Genomic DNA, 26,048 nt, shown 5'->3' on the forward strand with positions numbered 1-26,048 from the left:
TGTCTTGCCAGAAAGCAAATCTTCTCCCAAGGTACAGTTTTCTTGCAGACTACATCAGGTTCAACCTTCATAAGCCTTTCCAGGCCTGCTGCAATGAAGCATCCCCACAACATGATGGTTCATGGTAGGGACTGTAATTCAATGTTATATATCAATTAAACAAGAAAAGCTCCATGGAAGTGAATACTTTTTATAGGCAGTGTTATAGGTGAGTAATTTCTTTAGCTAGAGAGTGGTGATCTGTGGAATTCTTTGCCACAGGCAGCTGTGGAGGCCAAGTCTTTCTGTATATTTAAGGCAGTGGTTGATGAATCTTTCATTGTTCAGGGCATGAAGGAATACGGGGATAAGGCAGGTAATTGGGGCTGAGAGGAAAAATGGATCATACATGATGAGATTCTGCTCCTATATCATGGTCTTGAATATGAATTTAAGGAGCTAGAAAAATCTGGAGCAGTTATAAGCGTTTTAGTTTCTAATTCAAATGATGCATAGGGTTGTAAAAGAATGGTGAGCAAGGTCAGTGATTATGTTTCTGAAGCTGTGTGTTATCAAGATGGCAGGGTCATTGAAGAAGATTAGAAACCTATTCATTGATAGGGTGGAAGAGGTTGTGGAATTGTTCATTTTGGTGGACCTGATCTCAGTTTTATGAAGATGTGTTAAGTATCAATAATGCTTGAAAGTGTCAGAAAAATTTGAGAACAAATGCCTATTTGAGTACTAGCATTCTGGAGTGGCAATAGTTTTGTGAAAGGGAAATTTTTTACTAAGTTAGATTATTTTGATGATATAATGTGCAGAGAATGATGGAAAACCAGTATTTATCTCTGCTTAAATTTCCAGTCAAGTACTTGATAAGGTATCATGTTACATGTAATGGAAAAAGTAAAGAATTATGATGTAATATACTAGCCAGGTTAGAAGGCTGACACTTCTAACAGGAAAGGGAACAGATATACAGCCTCAATTTTTAAAAAAAGTATTCCCCCCTGGGAAATTCTCTTTTTTTTACAATATAGAAACATAGAACCATAGAACATTACAGCACAGAAACAGGCCTTTTGGCCCTTCTTGGCTGTGCCAAACCATTTTTCTGCCTAGTCCTACTGACCTGCACCTGGCCCATATCCCTCCATTCACCTCTCATCCATTTATCTGTTCAAGTTTTTCTTAAATGTTAAAAGGGAGCCCACATTTACCACTTCATCTGGCAGCTCATTCCACACTCTCACCACTGAAGAAGCCCCCCTCCAATGTTCCCTTTAAACTTTTCCCCCTCCACCCTTAACCCATGTGCTGTGGTTTTTTTCTCCCCTGGCCTCAGTGGAAAAAGCCTGCTTGCATTCACTCTATCTATACCCATTATAATTTTATATACCTCTATCAAATCTCCCCTCATTCTTCTACGCTCCAGGGAATAAAGTCCTAACCTATTCAACCTTTCTCTGTAACTCAGTCCCAGTTCCTCAAGTCCCAGCAACATCCTTGTAAACCTTCTCTGCACTCTTTCAACCTTATTAATATCCTTCCTGTAATTTGGTGACCAAAACTGCACACAATACTCCAAATTCGGCCTCACCAATGCCTTGTACATCCTCACCATAAGATTCCAACTCTTGTACTCAATACTTTGATTTATAAAGGCCAGTGTATCAAAAGCTCTCTTTACTACCCTATCTACCTGTGACACCACTTTTAGGGAATTTTGTATCTGTATTCCTAGATCCCTCTGTTCTACTGCACTCCTCAGTGCCCTACCATTTACTTTGTATGTTCTACCTTGGTTTTTCCTTCCAAAGTGCAATACCTCACACTTAACTGTATTAAACTCCATCTGCCATTTTTCAGCCCATTTTTTCCAGCTGGTCCAGTCTCTCTGCAAGCTTTGAAAACCTTCCTCACTGTTCACTACACCTCCAATCTTTGTATCATCAGCAAATTTGCTGATCCAGTTTACCACATTATCATCCAGATCATTGATATAGATGACTAATAACAATGGACCCAGCACTGATCCCTGTGGCACAGCGGGTCACAGTGGATATTGGATCACAGTGGATTTAATTTGCCCTTTTTTTGACACTGATCAACAGAAAAGACTTCAAAGAGAAAACAGATCTCTACAAAGTGATCTAAATTAATTACAAATATAGAAACACAAAAAAAATTGACAAAAAAAATGTTCACCCACTTCAAGTCAGTATTTAGTAGATGCAACTTTGGTTGCAATTACAGCCTTGAGTCTGTGTGGATAGGTCTCTTTCAACTTTGAATGTTTAGCTTTGGCTTTATACTTGGAGGCATTGTCTTGCTGGAAAACAAATCTTTTTCCAAGTCGCAGTTCTCTTGCAGACTGCATCAGGCATTCCTCCAGGATTTCCCTGTATTTTGCTACAGTCATTTTACCCTCTACCTTCATAAGCATTCCAGGCCCTGCTGCAGTGAAACATCCCCACAGCATGATGCACCCACCACTGTGCTTCATAGTAGGGTATGTCATGTTTTGATGATGATGGGTGTTCGGCTTATGCCAAACATAGCCTTAAGTCTGATGGCCGAAAGGCTCAATTTTAGTTTCATCAGACCATAGAGCCTTCTTCCAGTTGACTTCAGAGTCTCCCACATGCCTTCCGCAAACTCTAGTCAGGATTTCAGCTGTGTGTTTTTTTTCTCAACGATGACTTTCTCTTTGCCAGTCTCCCATAAAGCTACAACTGGTGAAGCACCCAGGCAACAGTTGTATGCTCAATCTCTCCCATCTCAGCCATTGAAGCTTGTAACTCCTCCAGAGTTGTCATGGGTTTCTTGGTGGCTTCCTTCACTAGTCCCCGTCTTGCATGGTTACTCAGTTTTTGAGGATGGCCTTCTCTAGGCAGATACACAGCTGCATCATATTCTTTCCACTTGATGATTGGCTTAACTATACTCCCAGGGGATATTCAGCGACTAGCAAATTTTCTTGTATCCATCTCCTGACTTGTGCTTTTTAATAATCTTTTCTTGGAGTTGCTTGGAGTGTTATTTTGTCTTCATGGTGTAGTTTTTGCCAGGATACTGACTCAACTGCAGTTGGACCTTCAGATACAGGTGTATTTTCACTCCAATCAATTGAAACAGCTTCTCTGCACACAGGTGTCCAAAACAGATCTTCATTTAACTAATTATGCGACTTTTGAAACCTGTTATGATCACTGATGCACCAGTAATGATTTAGTGTGTCATATTAAAGGGGTTGAATGCTTATGCAGTCAATTTTTTTGTGTGTGTATATTTGTAATTAACTTAGATCCCTTTCAGAGATTTTTTTTCACTTTGATACGAAAGAGTCTTTTTCTGGTGATCAGTGTCAAAAAATGCCAAATTAAATCCGCTGATTCAATGTTGTAAAACAAACACGAAAACTTTCTCGGGGTGGGGCAGTGAATACTTTTTATAGACACTGTAAATGAGTCTTTCTCTGGTTAATAAGGTATAAATGGTGTGCAACAGGGGTTAGTGCTAGGACCTCATGCTTTCCCAATTTAATGGATGAAGACACTAAACCCTAAATGCATTAATGAAGAAAGTTGTGAAAAGGACATTCAAAGCCAAAATGATACTGATGGATTTAATAAGTAATCAAAAGATCCTGTTAATTGAGTATGTGGAGATTTGTGAGGTGGTCCTTTTTGGGAAGAATTTTTCAAATTATCTAAATGGTAAAAAATTGCAGGGTTTGTATTTGATAAAGGTTACTTTCTTCCATGTGTCTTTTTTTGTCCACAGAATTTATTTCTCCCTAACAACTGTTTTGCTTATTAACATTGCCTTTCCACTGACATCCGTTTTTCTTTGTGTCCTCTGCAGACATTGATAGTTGCCATGTCTTTGGTCCCATACAACTTGTTTTCACCGTAGCTGATCAATCTATTCACATCTTCATACCACGCATGCCATAATAGCTTGAGGGTCCTTCACTTCATTGAACAACTGCTGTAATTCCGTTCGCATTATCTGAATGGAAGGTGTCACTTTGGGGATTCACAAGAACTTTTTGTTTGTGCGATATGTAAGACTATCTTTGTTTCAATCATTCTTGGGCCTTGTCTTTCGTCACTTTTCCAATATTTTGATTCTAGGTGCTGTTTCCTGCAATGAAGCAAAAATATGATGCATTTGCTGTTGATTTCCACCCTATTTTTTCTTTGAAGATATTCATAAATGCTTTTTATCCTTGGTTTAACATCTTTATTGCCAACTCAGGCTAGATTAGTAGCCAACGTTCATTAGAAGCCCAGACTCCTATAACAATGTGCTTCTTAACCTGCTACCTGTAAGAAGCCCATTTGATTTTCTAGCCATGTTACTTCTGTTATACTGATGACACTTTCAACAGCAGTATTTTAAGATATCTTCCTTTCTCTCAACCATGGATTTCCCAGGTTGATGGAACTACTTCTGCTCCGTTTCCCACATTTCTTTTCTCATTCCTCCCACAATGCACATGAGCAGGAACCACTTGTTCTTCCATTTTACCCCACCAGCCTCCATATTGAATAGATTATCTTGTGTAATTTCCACCACCTTCAACTAATGCCATCATTATTCACATTTTCCCCTCCCTTCCATTTTCAACATTTTAAAAGTGCTGTCTCCAGCCCCCCCCCCCCCCTTTTGTATTTTTTAAATAATCGTCAAGCACTCTTCCTCACTGCATGTTCCCATATAACTGCAGGAGATGTAATACCTGACTATTTGCCTTTACTCTTCTCAGCATCCTGGACTCAAACAATCTTCTCTAGAGCTGAAGTACTTCACTTGCACTATCAGTGTAGTGGTTCTGATGTGCTTAACTTGCTAAATAGTTCTAGCATTCTTTTTAAGCTTCCGACAACCATGTAACAACATTCTCCATGTGTTTTTGTTGCCCTCTTCTGTCCTTTATTTGCAGATCCTTCAAATCAGTTACACTGAATAAGTATTCCCCACCCTTTTAGAAGACTCCAAACCTATACTTATTATCTATATCATAGTTGCCCCTCTGTCCTATCCGTTCCAATGTCTGGGAGAAGGAGTTTAAGAACCAATCTGAGAGAATTGCTGTTATGTGGCTTCTATGCAATAACAATTATATGGGTCTTTTTATTATGTATTAGGCTTTTAGACATACCAATGTTTAAGAAAAAAGCTTTTAAGTATTAAAAAAAAACTCCTACCAAAAAACTTTAAATACAGTTTGCTATTTGTCTATCTGCCACAATTTTTTCTTGCTTTGTAATTTCTTTCCGCCATTCAAAAGATGAGTAATTCAGATATTGATGACAGAGTATTGGGGATGCTTAAACGACTAGCTTTACTATCAGGATCTTGGTCTGGACAGCATTCAAGGTTAATTTGAAGATGTTGTAAAATAATTTGATATGTCGTAGTTTTATCATACTATATTTTTATTTTCATAGACATGGAATGAAAAAAGTATTTTCCTGTCGTGGTATTGCTATTGCAGTGGAGTATTTTTGGAATCGTGGTCACCGAAAAATAACTGCCTTTGTTCCTCAGTGGCGAACCAAACGTGATGCCAGAATCACAGGTATGCTCCATCAATAAAATGTGCAATAATTTTAAGTGACATTTCTATTGCTGGTAAATATAATAATTTGAATGGGTTTGCACCTTGAAATTAATTTCTTTGGCTTTGTATGAAAATTTTAATTACCTCATGACATTCATATTTTACACTAGTTATATGCATTGGCTATCTTACAATTTTGGGTTTCAAAAGTAGAGAAATTCAGTCTGAAAGCATTAGATTGATGTTTTCAGTATAAACAACTTTTGCTAAGCTGTTAGTGATTGTCTATAAATTGCAATGCAAGTGTGGTTTAAAATTTTGTTTATCAACAGAGCAGCATTTTTTAAATGAACTTGAAGAACTCGGTGTACTTTCCTTCACACCGGCTCGAAGTGTGTGTGGTACAAGAATTGCATCGCATGATGACAGGTAAAATGACTGGGCAGACCTTCAAAAGCTCTAATTATACTAGTAGTTCAAATACAGTACATATATTTTTGAAAATTACTTTAGTATTGAAGTTCTCGCTCAATGTTTCTCTTCCCCTGATCCCCACTATCCCGATTTTAAATAAATCACTCACCTGAATCTTACACGTTTACTTGTGCATGGACTAATTGTATCTGCATGTCCTACATTGACTTTGATATCCTAAAACATTAAATAATATCCACAGTAAGGAATCTATTTGAGTTAAACTGAGATCTTAAATTTAAAATACTGTTTGTGGTACGTACAATTTTCAAAGTAAGAAAGAAATATGAAAAAATTGCTCCCTGGACATGAATTACCCCATGGTTCAATGTGGAGAGGAGTTCCCATGAGGGCAGGTATTGAACACACAGCCATTCTTCTAAATTGTCACTCAGAGCTGCGTCATGACTGTCTCTATATTTGCAGGGACTGACAGTATCTACTGCAGGTGGTCAGAGAGATCCTAGATGCTACAGTTCTCTTCTCTTTATTTTGCATGTGATGCTGTTACTTATCCCATTCTCCCAAACTTTAATATCTTTACATTTCTGAGCTAATCTGTTAGGAGCAGATGACTGAAATCTGACAACTAGAGAAACTTTGAATGTGGCTGAGGTAAAATGTCAGTAGAATAGCCTTAGATGTGCTTGTTGGTTGACCTGAGATGCTAAAACAAGGTAAAGGAATATTGGTAAGTTAAGACAGTAAAAATTTGCCCTTGGTGACTGACAAACATTTTTGTCATTCTGTTGTTCCTTTACAGGTTTTTATTGCATCTTGCTGAGAAAACAGGAGGAATTATTGTCACTAATGACAACCTGAAAGAATTTGTGCATGAGTCTGCGGCCTGGAAATCAATAATTCAAGAAAGGTAACCACACATTTATAACAGTATGCATTGAGTATTCTAATAATACGGTGCAAAAGCTGCTTGAATTGGATCATAGTAGATCCTAAAATCTGAAGTCATGAAACTGAAGATATTAAGTAGGAAATCTAAGATCAAGCAATTTTGAGTGATGCCATAGTTCAGGTTATGCCTGAATCGATAGAGAGTTCAGCACAACAAATTTGTAATTTTGAAACATTAAGAGCTAGTGTCTGGTAGTATAGATCAAGCTTTCTGAGTGACGCTCAACACTCAACATTTGTGCCAGTACCACAGGAGTAAACATTTAGTTTACTATTCATGGAATTCATGCTTTTTGCAGTTATTAGAGGACAGAATTGTGTTCACAAAAGCTGTCAGACTTTTCAAATTCATTTTAGTTTTCTGCCTGCATTTTATATGAGAAATAGCAACATGTCTAAATGGTGATTTAGACAAGATTTTAGCAGGTGAATTATTAATTTACATTAATGGGGAAATTCTGCAAGTTAATAACAGGCATTTTTAAAAAAGCATTTTGACTCATCAACAAAACTGGCAGTGAATGAAATATTTTTCTTAGGTTGGGTATTTCCTACCTAAAAAAGATATATGATTTTTCATTATTAAATATTGACAAAATGCATGCCTTGGTAGCAGGCAATCTTTGGAGGAGTGAATGGTTTTGCTTTACTATTTTCTTCCCCATTTTTGTCAATTAAGTGATGTATTATTTGAATGAAGACTTCATTTGTGTAAACTGCTGATACATATTCCTTATCTATGAAGGGACGCATTTTGCATGAATTTTCCAGCAGTGGTAACTAAATTGTGAACAAAAGCATTGACTGTGATTTAATTGTCTCCCAGGGTCAGTGGCTTTAATTGCAGTCCACCCACCATTAATTCATGCAGGTTGAGCAAACTTACATAATTTGCATGTTGATTACAGTTAGCACCAAGTTGTTTCGATTTAGCATTAAATAAAAATTACACGTTTATTTATCTTTGCCCTTTTGTAAAGGGAATTTATAAAGTCTAGTGACAACCAGAAACACTGATTCTTTGCGTGTCCTCTTTAAAAGGTTCATCATTCTTACAGATCAGAAGGTAGCAAATGTAACCCCATTATTTAAGAAAGGGTGAGAGGCTGTGGATGATGGGCTGTAGCCCCAGTTGTCTTGTCTGTATCAGGGATTTGGAAAAAGAGATCGCGTATGTTGCAGCCATTGATGCTGTTGCCTCATGGTTCCAGGGACCTGGGTTGCATCATGACCTCAGATGTCTGTGTGGAGTTTGCACGTTCTCTCCATTTCATGTGGGATAGGGAGAATGTGCAAATTCCCATGTCATAAAGATGGGCTTTTGAGTTAATTAGCCACTGTAAATAGTTCCAGTCTAGGAGTGTTGCATAAATGAGAGAAGATAGATTACAGGGATCTAAGTGGACGAATGAGAGTGATGGGTTTGCTCTGGGAGAAGGCACAAACATTTGTATGTCACATTGATTTAAAATTGTAAGTAAGAATGATGAAATAATGCTTTCATGTTTTCTGATCCTACAAAATAGGGTGGAAGATTGGTGTGTGAGGAGGGATGCAGAGGTTTGGGGGGTTGTGTTCCATTTATAGGTAAAAGGATGAGGAATAACAAATGGCATAGGTGAGAATGCAAGGTTGTTGGTTTTAATGGACAAAACAGAAAAAACAATTATTATTTTAATAGTGACAAATTGAAAAGTGTTGATGCTGAGGGATGCCAAGAAGAGATTTGAATTCTCATCTCTGGATAGCTATTCTGAATCAATAAGTAGTCTAGTCTTTTAGCTGCTATGCTGTTGTTTTGCGCCTGTTCCGCAGGAACTACTCATTAGCATAGGAAACTAGGAGGTAATCTCAGAAAAATACACATTAAGTGCATTAAACCAGGATTCACTGCGTGAAGGTAAAGGGGTCCACCATTCAGGATGGATGAGAAAAATAGTTGTTCAGCCAGTGTTCGTGGAATTTTGGAATTCTCTGCCTAATTGGATTGCAGAGACCCTTGCTGGGTGTTGAGGGAACCAGGGAAAATAGCACTAGTGCAAGAAAGGAACACAAGGTAAAGGCCAGCTATAATTGTATTAAATGGCAGAGCAGGCACGAGAGCAAATGTCTACTGCAGCAGACATGTTTTTAATACTTTTTATTGTTATAGTTGAGGCTGAGTGAGGCATCCTTACTGCTTGAAATAGATGAATGTTTTAAGTAAGAAACTAGGGATTTGATAAGGAAAATTAATGATTATTTGCCCAAATTCTTTAGGCAGAAATCTTACAATTATATGCACTTTAAAATTATGTATTGAATTATCTTATTTTGGCAAATAGTAACCTGTTTATTCTATTTATAAGATTACTACAGTATACATTTGTTGGAGACATATTTATGATACCTGATGATCCCCTTGGAAGGAATGGACCCAGACTGGACATATTTCTGCAAGCAGAGACTTCCAGGTACTGCATACTAAAAGAAATTTATCCAGATGTTTGTGCTGTGGAAGGGAGTCACTAAGTTTTTTGATTTTTTTTCATGTTTCAAATGTTTTCATTCTAAAAGAAGTGAGCTTTTAGTTTTCATTTATTTTCTGCTAATGACTTTTATTAGGGTGCAATTTCTTAAACCAGTGAGGCACTCCTGCAATTTGCTGGAGTAGTTTCCTCTGAAAGTAAGTAGCATCAGTTAGCTGTTCACTACAGTGAAAACTGCAATTTAATTATGTCTTAGTTTGACATGGGCATATAACTATTCAGCTCCTTGTTGAAATGTTTTGTCGTCTCCTGGGGCCAAAAGCAGTTCTCCAATTTCAAACAACATTTCAGGACAGACTGCTGTTTTTCAGTTGAGATTGAATTCTTATCTGCTTGTTCAGGGAAAAAGTGAAAGATCCCACAAAAATAATTGCTTTGGATTTCCAGCGTCTGCAGATTTTCTTGTATTTGTGAAAGATCCCATATGGCAAATTTTGAAAGATGTTTAGGGAGTTATTTTGCTGTTAGGGTAACATCCATTATACCAATAAAATGCATTAATATTTGTATTTCTGATATTTATAGTGCTTGACAAAAATTGGGTTCTATTTGCTTATGCGGGGCTGTTACCTTTTTAAAATAAAAAATAAACTCCATTCAGGCAAATGAAACTGCACACAGCACCCTCTTCACCAATCAGAATCTGAGCCACATTCGCCCTTAATTTGCCATGGTAGAAGTACCATGGGTGTATTTAAATTAGGGGTTCAGATACTGTATGTCCGGTTGATTCAATACATCTTGAAAGTGGTTGTATCATGCCTTATTGGAAAGTGACTTGGTGCACTGGAGAGCAGAATGATGCACTTCATTCTTAAATAGTATATTTAGTAGAAAAAAACCACTTCATTCTGTTGAGCTTCATTGCACATTTTCTTTGACGACGCTGTCTATAGTGTGGATGTGGTCCAGGAACTTTTCCCCACTGCTGAATTTAATTGTCTCTGTGTTTCTCTAGTGCACCAGTCCATATGCTCTTGCATTATCCGGGCTTCTGTGTGGCAAAAGGCAGTATTGTGCTTGTTGAATTCAGTTAATTTAGAGTCAACTAATTTTGTCAGTGTGATTTCAAACAATTGCTAAAAATGCTGCAAGATTAACCTACGTTTATGCAAATTTGTATTTGAAAGCCAATATATAAGCACTCATGTCTTGCATATTATACTGTCTGTCAGAATGTGGTATTCAGTCTCGGTCAGGCTTAAAGCTTCCCTTTACTCTGAATCTCAGACTTGGAATTTCTCCTTGCAAGTGTTGGTTTAAGGGCATTCCCTTGAACCCAGGTTCTTAAAATGTTCTGGGGTTTCATATGGAGTTAAGTACCTAGATATCTTCAAGCTAAATGTATTGTTATCACCGCTCACTTGATCTGGTTCTAACTGTTCAGTATAATCCTGATTTGGAATTCTGATATAGGCCCCAAGCAACGTGTTCCTCAGTGTGAGCTTTTTATCGACCTTCTGACTTGAGTTCACTTTCATTCTCAGAACTTAACGGACAACGAATCACCTTTGCAGAAGCCATCTTGGAATATTGATTAAGGCTATTTAAACAGTCCATTCTTCTATTCCCATGATGGTTGTGATAACCCTATGACTACCATAATCATGAATAGCAGGCATTCACAATCTCCAGCAAGAGAATTTCATACCCTTTACCTGATGCTACTATTTGCTTGTTCAGGCCAACAGCAATACGGAGTAGTTGATCAGAAATTTAACTGAACCACCCCTAATGGCTACAAGAGAAGGTCAAAAGCTAAATAACCTGCTTCAGGTTGCTTTGGAGTGTCCATGGTTCTCCAAAATTTTATAATGTTACGAACCCCGTAACTGGGTGACTTACCAGCAATGATAGAGACGTCCGTTGAAGTCTGATGATACTATTTTTAACAGTATTTATTAGTAAAAATACACAAAAATAATATCAACACAAATATACAGATAATATACGTCGTCAATACTAAATCTAAAAGTGCGGGTATAATAATAAGAAATAAGCTTTATCGTTGTCTAGGGGATAATGTATTGTCCAATGGAAATATAAAGTTCGCTACAGTTCACACAGGCTGCCGCCGTTTGTTTGTCGCTGTGCTGCAATTGTTGGAGAAAGAGAGAAATAGGAGAATAGGAACATTTACCGCTACGGGTTTTGCCAACCTTCCTTTATGATTTCGATCCGTCAGGTGTCTCGTTGTCGTGGCCGTTCAAGTGTGACCTCTCCTTTAGCTATACCATTCTTCTGTAGTGAGCCCGCCACCCAGGCAAGGGAGGACGCACACGAGCCCCCACCGGCTTTCGATATCAAACTCTGTCACGGGATTTCTAGCGTTTCTCCTGGTGCATCTAAAGGGGTGATCCCCAGACCCCTCTTTTATCCTTACTCACGGGGTTTCAGATGTCAATCAAGTTGGGATGATGCAATCCCTCAACCAGACCACTCTGGTTGTTGCCTGAGGGGTTTCAATGACCAGTACAGTACTCAATACACAATTCCTTCTCCAAGAGACAATAACGGTAATCAGTGGTTCCGTTCCGCTTTTGTTAAGAGACATTCCAAACCTTGGGTATTCAGCGGTGTCTATAACAACCGCCCTTGCTGTTCCTGCGTCTCTCTCATTATTGACATGCTGTGTCTCTCTCTCATTTCCTGGGTCTCAGACCCGAATTCATAGCGATCTTGCTATTCTCAAAAAGGAGGGGGCGACTTTGCACCCTTCGGCCCCTCAGAGTTGCTCCACATTCGTAACAATAACAACTGGAAAAAGTAAATTGGGTGTGGCTCAGAATGCACTCCTGTCACTTGGGTGAACTACACTAAAGATACTCAGTACCAGCCAGAACATGGTTGTCCACTTGATTGTTGCCCCACCCTAATATTGGCAGTGTAGTAAAATGCATTACAACAATCCCCAAGGCATTTTTAATGTCATCTCAGAACTGATAACCATCTACAAGTGAAAAAACAACTTTGATCATATTGCCAATTCTTTGTTATCCATTGGTTTAAATCCTGGAGCTTAGTATCCTAATGCACCAAATAATTTCCTTCAAATGGATTGCAGTGATTCAGATGGTGATTAATTAACACTTAGGATACTTTAGAAGCAGAAATAACTGCTGGCTGTGACAGCAATCCCTGCATCACATGGATGACTTTGATTATATAAATGGACAATTTGGGATTCGAGTAAAATCACCTACTGCAAATCTTTTTTTCCAAGAGTTGTAAAATTGAAAATGTATTTCAAAAATTTGTCTGAACATCATTGCTATTTACAAGATTCAGTCTGCATTTCGGTTCTCAAAATGCTAGTAGAAGCAGTTGAATATGTGCTGGTGTAACCTATTATGTAATGAACATACATCTGAGTTTGTTTTCTTCCTTTTAGGACTTTTCCAAATGCAGTGGTTAATCAAAGTGTGCCGATTGCAACACCACCTGTTAATTACCCTCCACACTTGGAGCAACCTGTGATTCCCCATTTGCGATCAAAAGAAGAGACTGAACAACTGAAACAAGAATTGTTCAAGATCTTTCCAGATTTTACCCAAAGAGAGAAAATTGATCGAATTCTTTCAGCAAATCCACTCATGAGAGACCCCAATGCACTATCTGCATTGGTGCTGGATCATGAGTAATTTGCTGTATTTGCTTGTTGAAATGTTTGTTAAAACATAAATTTTAATTTTTCTAAAGTGAAATTTGAACTCAACACCTAAACTATATATCCTATTCCTTTGTAACATAATAACTTGTTTCAGAATTGAAGCAGTGCCTGGTTTTGAATGAAAATATTTTTTATTCAAAGACTGGAGCCCTTCTACATCAGGAACAACTGCTGTATCTATCACATTGAATATATTTTTGGCTTCCATCTTATTTTCCTATAACAGCTACAAAGAATGCTGAGTCAATAGTATTTGTTTCTATTTGTGTCCTTTCAGTTGAGAGAGCACAAAGTAAGAATGGAATTTAAAAGCCTCATCATTTGTACTGGTACCTTATTTAGTGCTCCAAGTTTTCCAAATGTGAGGGTATGGATTTCCAGCAAAAAAAGGGACATTGTAGCATTATATACGTGTGTGTGTATGTGTGCCTATAGATATATCTATATATATATATAGGCAGATGTGTTACTGACAGTGCTGCTATGCCAGGATTCTGGCATCATTCCCTGCCTTCTCCACTGCAGTCACTACCGTTCTGGAAACCTTCATAAATATAATAGTGAATCGCTTCTTGGCTAGGCGTGGGCAGGCGACCTCTGTGGGCTGGTGGGGTTGTCTACAGTGAGTGATGCACCACTCATTGCTGAGACTTTGAAGCTCAAGATTGCACAGCGAGTATGGGGCGTTGTTGCCAAAAATGTAACACCTGCCTTCACTGGTGTCAGGCCTCCCAAATCACTGTTTATTGGATCTAATGGAAACTGCTGTTGTCTCCTCTGTACTTGGTGGCACAACCCTCTCCAGCCTGGAAAATTCCCTAATCTCAACTGAGGCACGTTTTCACATTTGAGAAGGGGTGGAGATGACACTAAATGTGAGCCGTCTGCCTACAAAATAGGCAGCTTCTATCAGTTCCCAACGATCTTACCTAAATTTACCTTTCCAGCCAGTGCAAAGACCCATTCTTAGCCCTAAGTGGCTTCATAACCTGTCCTATCCTGTTCAGTACCATCCCTCATAGGCTGTCTCTCCACGCTAAGGCATGGGGTGATTTGTTGCTCAATCCGTGCAGCTTCCCTGCACAGCAGCTCACAGTAAGAGCAGAGACTTTGTGAACATTCAGACTGGAGCAGTGAGTGCTTAAATTGCATCAGTGAGGTACCAGTATAACCTTTATTTTTGTAAAATGTACATGTTCTGGAACATACAAAAAGATTTGTAAACTTGCCAGTGTATAAACTGGGAGATTTTTATTTATTTACTGGCTATAGATAGCATGTAAATAGCATGAAAATCAATTATATATTTTTGACAAATGTAACTGTAAATTTTGAAAAATTGTTCATGGTTTAGAGGACAAACTTGTAACTTTCCTGAGATTGTATTTTGTCAAGCCAAAACTAGTTTGTAAAGCTGTTGATGTAAGAGTTAAACAGATATGCTCAAAATACTTCAGTTGATCACTACTGAATAACCTGCTGTTTGATTAAAGTCTTTCTTTGATTTTGTGTACTGGCATGCCAATTTTTTTAAACCAATTTCCTTGGTATCAGATGACATTTTGTTACCATAGACCATGCAAAACTGGTAGTCAGGTAAAGTGTTCCTTGGGTAGTTCCATACACAGCAGTGTTGTCTGGACATTTTGATCCTTGATTTCAGCTGCTTTAACTTTTGAGGCTGTAACTGTAATTCTTAAATAATCTCATTCTTTAAATACATGAGTATGAGTAGACCAATTTTATCCAGGGTACAGTCAGTACAAGAAATGAGAAATAGTGGTGAAGAGAAAACCAGTAATATCTGGAAGATCCATGAGAATTTATTTAACTCCTTCTGCTTGGTATGTTTTTCTTAAGGAAATAGATCTCCAGATGTCATTCTTACATTTTCAGAAAAGATCAGATTGACAGTACATGTCTCCCACTTTCGAACGTTCACTTTATGACTTTTCATTTTTACGAAAGACCTACATTAGTACCTGTTTTCGCTAACTGAAAGAGGATTTTCGCTTTTATGAAAAAAGACGCCCACTTTAAACTTTAAACTTTACCCCGAGAAAGACTACCATGACATTGAAGCCTTGTGGGGGCAGGTGTGTGCGCATGTGTGTACGTAGGCATGCACGTACGTGCCGATTTTTTTTCTACAAATCGGTTTTGCCTCAATCTTCCCAATTCTGGTAAGTGAAACTGCACTATACATACATTATTTCTACTTTATGCTGTGTATTTATCATATCATTCCTGCTTTTACTGTAAATGTTATTTCAGGTTTTATGTGGTAGGTTTTTTTTGGTCTAGGAACGCTCAAAAATTTTTCCCTTATAAATTAATGGTGATTGCTTCTCTGCTTTACGCCATTTCGGTTTACGAACGGTTTCATAGGAAAGCTCTACCTTCGGATAGCAGGGGAAACCTGTGTATATAATTGAATTTTGGTCTGGATGCTTCTATCCAACATTTTTTCCTTGGGTGCTACATTTTAATTACAAATTTTTGTGCAAATTTTGTAAATAATTTTGTGCTGCTTGAAAAGTGAACATCTGAAACTCTTCTGACTTAACCAATAATGTTTTTCAAGGTATAAGCTATAATTCTGGATATTATTCATTATTTTATGCTGTTCAGAAATTAAATTCAGTACTATTTTTCTTCAGTGTTAAAATTAGTATCACTACATTTTGTATAAATGCTCATGTCTGATTCATATTCTCTAGTGCTAACTAAACTTTATAGTGCCTAGGTAAGTGTTGCTCCTTCCATACGTGCATATACAAACCCCATTTCCAGAAAAGTGGGGTAATTTCCAAAATGCAATAAAAACAAAAATCTGTGATATGTTAATTCATGTGAACCTTTATTTAACTGACAAAAGTACAAAGAAAAGATTTTCAATAGTTTTACTGACCAACTTGTATTTTGTAAATATACACAAATTTAGAATTTGATGGCTACAACACACTCAACAAAAGTTGGGACAGAGGCATGTTTACCATTGTGTTACATCACCTTTCCTTTTAATAACACTTTTTAATCATTTTGGAACTGAGGATACTAATTTTAGTAGATTTGCAACTGGAAATTTTGTCCATTCTTGCTTGATATAAGACTTCAGCTGCTCAACAGTCCGTGGTCTCCGTTGTCTGATTCTCCTCTTCATGATGCGCCGTACACCTTCAATAGGAGATAGATCTGGACTGGCAGCAGGCCAGTCAAGCACACACAGTCTGTGTAAACAAAGCCACGCTATTGTAGCTCGTGCAGAATGGTCTGGCATTGTCCTGCTGAAATAAGCATGGATGTCCCAGGAAGAGACTTTGCCTTGATGGCAACATATGTCTCTCTAAAATCCTAATATATGCCTCAGAGTCAATGGTACCTTCACATACATGAAACTCACTGATGCACCCCCATACCATCACAGATGCTGGCTTTTGCACCTTCCGCTGATAACAATCAGGATGGTAGTTTTCATCTTTGACACGGAGAACTTGACACCTGTTTTTTTTCCCCCAAAAACTAGCTGAAATGTGGACTCATCTGACCACAGCACACGGTTCCACAGTCTTTTGGTCCATCTGAGATGAGCTCGGGCCCAGAGAACTCGCTGGCGTTTCTGCTGTTATGAATGTGAAGCAACTCTGAGGGGCTGAAGGGTACAAAGTTGCCCCCTCCTTTTTGAGAATCGCAAGATCGCTATTAATTTGGGTCTGAGACCCAGGAAATGAGAGAGAGCTGTCCAGAATGCACAAGGTTTGGAATATGTCCTGACCTCAGCGAAACGGAACCACTGTTAACGGCCATTGTCACTTGGAGTTGGAATTGTGTATTGAGTACTGTACTATTCATTGAAACCCATCAGGGGACAACCAGAGTGGACTAGTTGAGGGATTGCATCATCCCAACCTGATTGACATCTGAGACCCCGTGAGTAAGGATAAAAGAGGGTCTGGGGAACAACCCCTTTAGACATACCAGGAGAAACGCTAGAGATCCTGTGACAGCGTTTTATAGCGAACGCCGATGGGGGCTCGTGTGCGTCCTCCCTTGCCAGGGTGGCGGGCTCACCACGGAACAACGGTTTAGCTAAAGGAGAGGTCACAATTGAACAGCCATGACAAAGAGACACCTGACGGATTGAAATCATAAAAGTTGGAAAAACCCGTAGCGGTACCTGTTCCTATTCTATTCCTATTTCTCTCTCTCTCCAACAAAGTGCAACACAGCGACAACCAAACGTTGGCAGCTTGTGGAACTGCAGTGAACTATATTTCCATTGGACAATTCATTATCCCCTAGACAACGATAGAGCTTATTTCTTATTATTATACCCGCACTTTTAGATTTAATATTGACGACGTATATTATCTGTATATTTGCGTTGATATTCTTTTTGTGTATTTTTACTAATAAATACTGTTTAAAAATCGTATCATCAGACTTCAATGGACGTATCCATCTTTGCTGGTAAGTGACCCAGTTACGGGGTTCGTAACATTGCATAGAGTTGATGTATGGCTTCCTCCTTGCGTAATACAGTTTCAAGTTGCATTTCTGGATGCAGCAACAGACTGTGTTAAGTGACAATGATTTTCCGATGCACTCCCGAGCCTGGGTGGCTATAATTGTCACAGTAGCATGACGGTTTCTTAGGCGGTGTCACCTGAGGGCTCGAAGATCACACGCATTCAACAGTGGTTTCCGACCTTGCCCTTTACACATTGAGATGTCTCTGAATTCTCAATCTTTTCATAATGTTATGTACTATAGATGTTGAAAGACCTAAATTCTCTGCAATCTTGTGTTGGGAAATGTTCCTTTTGAACTGATTAACAATTCTCTCACAAAATTTGGCACAAAGGGGTGAGTCATGACGCATCCTTGCTTGCAAAGACTGAGCCTTTGATGGACGCTACTTTTATACCCAGTCATGATACCTCACCTGCTACCAATTAGCCTGCTTAATGTGGAGTCTTCCAAACCAGTGTTACTTGAATATTCTGTGCACTTTTCAATCTTTTTTTTATCTCTGTCCCAACTTCTGTTGAATGTGTTGTAGCCATCAAATTCTAAATTTGTGTATATTTACAAAATACAATTCAGTTGGTCAGTAAAACTATTGAAAATCTTTTCTTTGTACTTTTGTCAGTTAAATAACGATTCACATGAATTAACATATCACAGAATTTTATTTTTATTGCATTTTGGAAAATATCCCAACTTTTCTGGAAATGGGGTTTGTAAGTAATGCTGTTGGATGTCCTTTTATGATAGTGTCCTAAAAGATACTGGCTTTTATTCAGGGCTACATCATATCCAACCAAACTCCAAGCAATCTTTAGCCTCAAATTTCACTTAAGTGTTGAAGTAAAGTCCCGTTTAATAAGCCACCTGGCATGCCATAGTTAAAGCTGTGTGTATATGAGAAGCCCAGGAATACTGAGTGACCAAAAAACTTTGTCATTGTCACAGCCAAAAATTAGTGATGTATGTAATCTCAAGAATTTGAACATAGGAATTTTTCAATTTCATGCACTGAATGTTAAAAAAGCAATATTACAAATAAAATGTCACAATCATTCCAAGAGTTAAGGAGTTTGTTTTCATGTAAGTATATCCATAATTACATTTAAAAGTCAATATCAGGTGTAAAACCTGTAAAAATCAGAATGATCCAAATTTAAGATCAGTCTGCAATGGTTTAAAAGTCAGGATATAGCTGTCAGTTACTAACAATTGACTTTCGTACCACTAAGGACATACAAACAGTTTCACCTACAAACTCGTATTAAGATTCTTTTGACTTGTGTAGTACAATTTTGCCCTATTTTTGTAGTTAATCAGGTTAAGTGAAGATCATTGTTGTTTAACTGCATATATTTATATAACATATAGAAATGAGACAATGTTTCTCCAAACCAGGGTATAAAACACAGTAATACACATGACACATAAATTATGAAGGAAAGGATAAAATCTACAGATGAATCACATATAAATAACAAACTAAAGTGCATTAATTTAATGATCGGTTTTCAAGATTCTCTTTAAAATCATAGTCATAGAAAAGTATAGCACAGAAATAGGCATTTTGGCCCATCTAGTCTGTTCTGAACCATTTTAAACTGCCTACTCCCATCGACCTGCATACCATCCATAGACTTCTATATCCCTACTATCCATTTATCTATCCAACCTTCTCTTAAATATTGAAATCAAGCTTGCATGCAGCACATTCCACACTCTTAAGACCAATGTACCCTTTGATTTGTAATGAAGTCTCCAAAAGTCTCGTACTATGCAATTTTTTGCCCGGTTACATGTGTGAACTGAATAATTTCTTCAATAAAAACAGTATAAATAAATTATTTTATGCAGACAAATCATTGCAAGCTCCACATTGTCAACACGGTCGGCATCAGAAAATGGAAAAGGAAATGTGATTGTGTATGATCATGAAATAATACATAACATGCCCAACTGGGTACAGGGTAACAACCAAAACTTCTATCAAATCTCACCTCAGTTATTTCCTTAAACTTTGGCCTGGCAACATCTTTGTAAATTTACTGTCTACTCTTTAAACCTTGTTTACATCTTTCCTGTAGGTAGGTGACGAAAACTCCAAAATAGCCCTCAACAATGTCTTGTTACAACTTCAACATAACATCCCATCCCTTGTACCTGATACTTCGATTTATGAAAGCCAATAGGCCAAAAGCTTTCTTTAAGACCCTATCTACCTGTGACACCACTTACAATGAATGTTGGACCAGTATTCTCAGTGTTCTACCACACTCCTCAGGTCTCTACCCTTCACTGTGTAAGACTTAAACCTGGTTGGTCCCATCATAGAGAAGTGCCTCACGCTTGCAGTAAGTTCTATTTGCCATTTTTCCAGCTGATCCAGTTCCTTCCGCAAACCATGATAGCGTTCCTCATCCACTACACCCCAATCTTGGTATCATCTACAAATTTACTCATCCAGTTGGTCATTATCATCCAAATCATTGATATAGATGACAAACAACATGGCGCTCCACTAGTCACAGGTCTCTTGTCACAAAGTAAAATTGAATAGGTTTTTGGATAGGAAAGGAATGGAGGGTTATGGGCTGAGTGCAGGGCAGTGGGACTAGGTGAGTGTAAACGTCGACACAGACTAGAAGGGCCAAGATGGCCTGTTTCCGTGCTGTAATTGTTATATGGTTAGAGAGGCAACCATCTAATGCTACTCACTGGCTTCTCCCACAAAGTCAATATTTAATCCAATTTACCACCTCACATTGAATGCTGAGTGACTGAACTTTCTTGACCAACCTCCCATACTGGACTTTGTCAAATGCCTCGTTAAAGTCCATGCAGCCAACAGTCACTTACTTGCCTTTATCAACTTTTCTGGTAACTTGCTCGAAAAAGATTGGTTAAACATTACCTACCACGCACAAAGCCATGCTGACTATCCTTAATCAGTCTATGTCTAACTAAATACTCATAAATACAGTCCCTTAGACTACCTTCCAGTAATGTTCCCACTACTGATGTAGGTGCAAAATCTTCACTACCTACACAAACTTCTATACCCTGCCCTGTCTCATTCCCTATAGCAGGTCAAGTATTGCACCCTTTTTCGTTGGGACTTCTACATGCTGATTAAGGAAACTTACACTTAAACTTGTTCATCCTTGGTTGTTCAACCAACTCTTTCCAAAATACAAGTTTCAGGATCAATTTCAAAAACTTAATTTAGTGGTGAATGACATTTCTGTGCATCATTAAACCTCTGCTGTGGCATTGATTCCTCTGTGACGACCACAACCTTGTTGGTGGGTTTGCTCCAATGACCCGGAAGCTATGTTGGCTGGAGTCAGGGCTTTGCACTTTGGCTCTTGGTAGGGTCACCCATGCCAAACAATAGAGGCGAGACTAAGAGTGGTCCACCAATCCTCCAGGTTTGGGGATTCAATTCAGGGCTAACAACCCTGACTGGTAAAATAAAATTGTTACAGAAATAACAATGAAGAATCTTTCCACATCTGTGTGCAATGGTATTCCTAAGTCTCCACCTGGGACTTGCATGACTGACAGTGAAAACCAAGGGGAAGCTACTGACGTGATGAAGGAAACCCTCAACACTTCCTGAGATGTGGATCATCATAGCTGCCCTACACAACAGTGATTGTGCTACCTAGAGAGTACTAGCAAAGGGAAGGAAATGAGGATGGTGGTCAATGTAACTTGGACCTTCAGTTTGATACAGAAGTATTTAATATGAAAGTTCTATTGACAAACAGCACAATATGAATTTTAACCTTACACAATATTTGGAATTTTATCATGATTATTAGTAAAAAACCTATACTTAAGTGACAAATCCTGATATAATAATTAAACTGAATTATATATTTTGAAATCAGCTCAGAAGTTTGAATCACCTCCTTGCATCAACTGATTGACTTGCTAATGAGTTGAAGTAAGAAGTTGAGGAGAAACTGAGCAGCCGAGATTAATTGTGCTTTTATCTCCCTGCAGAACTGGACTTTCTCAAAGCAGTGATGCATCAGTTAATCTAAAATGAAAGCATAAAAATGAAGGTATATGTCAATCAATTTTTGATTTCTGAACCATACAGATGTTACATTGCATTGTGAAATTACTGCATGGTCAGAGTTGCTGTCCTTCAATTGAATCAGTAAATCACTTTCTATGCCCAGAACTCTACCACTTACATGTTTTTCTTGATGTATTAGATTTACTGCATAGTTTGTTTTCCATTTGCTGAGCAGACCTGCTCTTGCTCGATGAATGGTTGCTTCTTTCCCATTCTGACTCCTATCTCTAGGGATCTAGGTTTCAATGAGCATGTCAAAGGTAGCCAGTGAGTGATTAACCAGAGGAACAATGCAGAAAGCCTTATTGAACACAGCCTATGGTGACCATTTCCTGAATTGTTTCAAAACTGATGGACAGTTTTTCTCTGTCAATTTTCATTTCTCCAATCCTAAACTTTATCATCACTTCCCAACACTGCTGCCTTTCAAACTCTCTTTTTCTGTCCATCAACTGATCAGTCTCTTTCCAGGACTCCACATGGGTATGTGAAGAGGGGATTGAAGTGTTGCAAAGCCAAAGGTTATTGTTTCAGATTTAAATTCATCTACCGCAGTCAAAACATCCTCTGACTGACCTTTACTGTTTTTGATGATTTCCAATGCATTTTCTCCTTTAGCACCTCTGATCCACAGGTTGAAAGCTCTGTTTCTTGTTCCTAATTAATAACAGCAGTATTTGAGAAAGCAATTAGTAATTGCAGGAAAATCATGGTTTTAATTCTAGGTTTCAATAGCACTACATGTGAGCTATTTACTGTTTTATAGTGGAAATACAATAAAAGCAAGCCATATTCTATTTTATTACCTTTGGTAACAATTCTCTGGAGGAAGGAAACACTGGCCTGTTGTTTCACTTTATTCTGCCAGTCTGGAAACAGAGAGTACATTTCTAATGCTCTTCTTAAGTTGGTAAAAAAAATGAAATCAAATCATTAGAAAGAGGTGACATTGAGTCGAAGGTGTTGAATCATTGTTGGATAGAGCTAAGGAACTGCAAGGATAAAAAGACTGTGATGGAAGTTGCGTACAGACCCACAGACAGAAGTAAGCATATGGCCAACTAATTACAATGGGAGATAGAAGATGCATGCCAAGAGGGCAATGTTGCAATAGTCATGAGGGACTTCAATATGCAGGTAGATTGGGAAAATCAGTTTGGTGCAGGATTACAGGAGTGGGAATTTCTAGAGTGTCTCCAAGTTGGCTTTTTAGAGCAGCTTGTGGTTGAGCCCACTAGAGCAGCCTTTCTCAACATTTTTGCCTTGGAGGAACCCTTGACATAATTTTCAGGTCTCAAGGAACCCCTGCTTAAATATTATTACATGTACAGCTCAAGATATGTTGGCATGAGCAGTAAGTTGTAGATATAATAATCCAAAAATAATAGACAATGCCTTTTTGAGTAGAGGATTGGTCTTTAGCTTACCTTTCTTGAAATTAATCTCTTTCTTTCCCTTTCATAAATTTTAAAAACTCATAAGGCAAACATAATAAATTTCTCAATTCTGGGTCAAACTTGAGTTAAGCATGGATTTCATCTTCAACTGAAATGAGATGATTTCTATCCCTGCTCTTGATGCTTGTTAAACAAGAAAAAGCTTGCTCACATATGGAAGAAGTTGAAAACTGCAGCACAATGTTCATTGCTTCCTCATGAATGGCAGGATGGTCTTCTTTCACAGAAGTCCAGAACTTGACCAGGAGCAGGTCAGTAAATCTCATCTTGAGTGCACAATCAGAGTGCAGCTCACAAAGTTCCTCCTCTTCTCTTGAAATCAAGATCTCCGGCTAAGCAGAAGATTCAGAGAAAGGGTCCTCACCCAATCATACACTTGCATTGAAAGGAAGGAAAAATACTGTTCTATTTTGTTCTGCAGTTCTTCCAGGTGGTTTTCAATAAGACTCAAGACTTTCTGATATCCTTCCTCACTCTCAAGCCCAAGCAGCAGTGGAAACATTTCAAGATTTCCTTTTGCAACATGATTTTTCCAAAGATTCTGTTTCGTTTTAAATCTTGTCACTTGAATTCAGAACATTTTCTCCAGGGCCTTGCAGAGACTTGTTCAACTGGTTCATGTGATGAAAAATATCTGTTAAGTAGGCTAGTTTCTGCAGCCATTCGTCAACTTCAAATCACTCAGCAAAATCTGGCCTACTATTTTCTTGAAAGTACTTCTGCAATTCACCTTTCAGCTCGAACACCCTGTTGAGAACTCTTCCTCTGTTAATCCACCGGATTTCTGTATGTAGCAGGAGATTGGTGTGGACTTTGTCCGGGTTTTCACACAGTTTTTTAAACATTCTCTAGTGAAATGTTCTTAAAGCTACTAAATAACTTGCTTCCTGAGTTTTTACTGACTGTGACTTTATTTCAAAAACTTAATTTTTGTGTTTTGAGATACCAATAGTTGTTTAAAATAATCAGCATTTTTATATGTCATAGAAGAACATAAGACATAGGAGCAGAATTAGGTGCATCCCCTTTATCTATCTTACTTGTAACCTCCTCAAAGAATTCCAACAGGTTGGTCAGGCAGGATTTCCCTGAAGGAAACCATGTTGACTTTGTCAACACGAGTGAATCTGCAGATGCTGGAAATAAATAAAAACACAAAATACTGGCGGAACTCAGCAGGCCAGACAGTATCTATGGGAGGAGGTTGTGATGACGTTTCGGGCCGAAACCCTTCATCAGGAGTGTTGACTTTGTACTCTCTTGTCCTGTGTCACCAAGTACTCCATCACCTTGTCCTTATCAGTTGACTTTAACATCTTCTTCTCAACCACTGAGGTCAGGCTAACTGGTCTATAATTTCCTTTCTGCTGCCTTCCTCCTTTCTTAAAGAGTGGAGTGACATTTGTAATATTCCAGTCCTCTGGCACCATGCCAGAGTTCAAAGCTTTTTAAAAGACCATTTCTAATGCCACCACAATCTCTAACATTACCTCTTTCAGAACCCTAGGATGCAGTTCATCTGGTTCAGGTGACTTATGGACCTTTAGGTCTTTCAACTTTTCGAGCACCTTCTCTCTTGTAATAGTAGCTGCACACACTTCTCTTCCTTCACACACTGTGGCTGTGATTTGTAGTTAAGTGTACTTTCAATTTTGCTGGAGGCATTGCTACATTTGTAACATGCACAACATGCTGGAGGAACTCAGCAGGTTGGGCAGCATCCGTGGAAATGAACAGTCAGCGTTTCGGGCCGAGACCCTTCGTCAGGACTGAAAAGGGAGGGGGCAGAGGCCCTATAAAGAGGGTGGGGGGAGGGTGGGAAGAAGGCTGGTAGGAATCCTTATACACTTCCATTTTCCATCAAGGAGGCCTCAAAGCCCTCTGCTACTCTCTGGACAATAGACCTCACCAGTTCCCCAACACCACCACCCTCCTCTGGTTGGCGGAACTGGTACTCACACTTAATAACTTCACTTTTGGCTCTTCCCACTTTCTTCAGACCAAGGGTGTAGCTATGGGCACTTGTATGGGCCCCAGCTATGTCTGCCTCTTCGTTGGTTATGTGCAACAGTCTATGCTCCAGACCTATACTGGTACTGCTCCCCAACTTTTCCTTCGATACATTGACAACTACATTGGTGCTGCTTCCTGCACCCATGCTGAGCTCGTCAATTTCATAGACTTTGTCTCTACCTTTCACCCAGCCCTCAAATTCACTTGATCCATCTCGGACACTTCTCTCTCCTTTCTCAATCTCTTGGTCTCCGTCTCTGGAGACAGACTGTCCACTGACATCTTCTATAAACCCACTGACTCTCATAACTACCTCGACTATACCTCTTCCCATCCTGCCACATGCAAAAATGCTATTCCCTATTCCCAGTTCCTCCATCTCCACCGCATCTGCTCCCAGGATAAGGCTTTCCATTCCAGGACATCTCAAATGTCCTCTTTCTTTAAGGATCATGGTTTCCCTTCTGCCGTCATCAATGATGCCCTCACCCGCGTCTCCTCCATTTTCCGCACTTCAGCCCTCATCCCATCCTCCCGGCACCACGACAGGGACAGAGTTCCCCTTGTCCTCACCTACCACCCCACCAGCCTCCGGATCCAGCATATTATCCTCAACAACTTCCGCTACCTTCAACAGGACCCCACCACTAAGCACATCTTTCCCTTTCTACCCCTCTCTGCTTTCCGCAGTGATCATTTCCTCTGTGACTCTCTAGTCCACACATCTCTCCCCACGGATCTCCCACCTGGCACTTATCCCTGCAAGCGTAAGTGCTACACCTCTCTTACCACCAGTCAGGGCCCCAAACAGTCCTTCCAGGTGAGG

General features: G+C 38.9%; 1 protein-coding gene across 1 annotated transcript in view; it reads left to right on the forward strand.

Annotated features, from left to right (window-relative positions):
• The window catches only part of n4bp1 (nedd4 binding protein 1), a 29,550-nt gene extending 14,903 nt beyond the window's left edge, over positions 1 to 14,647 (forward strand). The window contains exons 3-7 of the mRNA XM_059992907.1: positions 5,442 to 5,572; positions 5,887 to 5,983; positions 6,792 to 6,899; positions 9,289 to 9,393; positions 12,860 to 14,647. Coding sequence (XP_059848890.1) covers positions 5,442 to 5,572; positions 5,887 to 5,983; positions 6,792 to 6,899; positions 9,289 to 9,393; positions 12,860 to 13,109 — 691 coding nt within the window. The 3' untranslated portion in view covers positions 13,110 to 14,647. The remainder of the gene's footprint in view (positions 1 to 5,441; positions 5,573 to 5,886; positions 5,984 to 6,791; positions 6,900 to 9,288; positions 9,394 to 12,859) is intronic.
• The last annotated feature ends 11,401 nt before the right edge of the window (positions 14,648 to 26,048 follow it).

Source organism: Hypanus sabinus, chromosome 17 (assembly GCF_030144855.1).
Source record: "Hypanus sabinus isolate sHypSab1 chromosome 17, sHypSab1.hap1, whole genome shotgun sequence".
NCBI classification, from domain to species: Eukaryota; Metazoa; Chordata; class Chondrichthyes; order Myliobatiformes; family Dasyatidae; genus Hypanus; species Hypanus sabinus.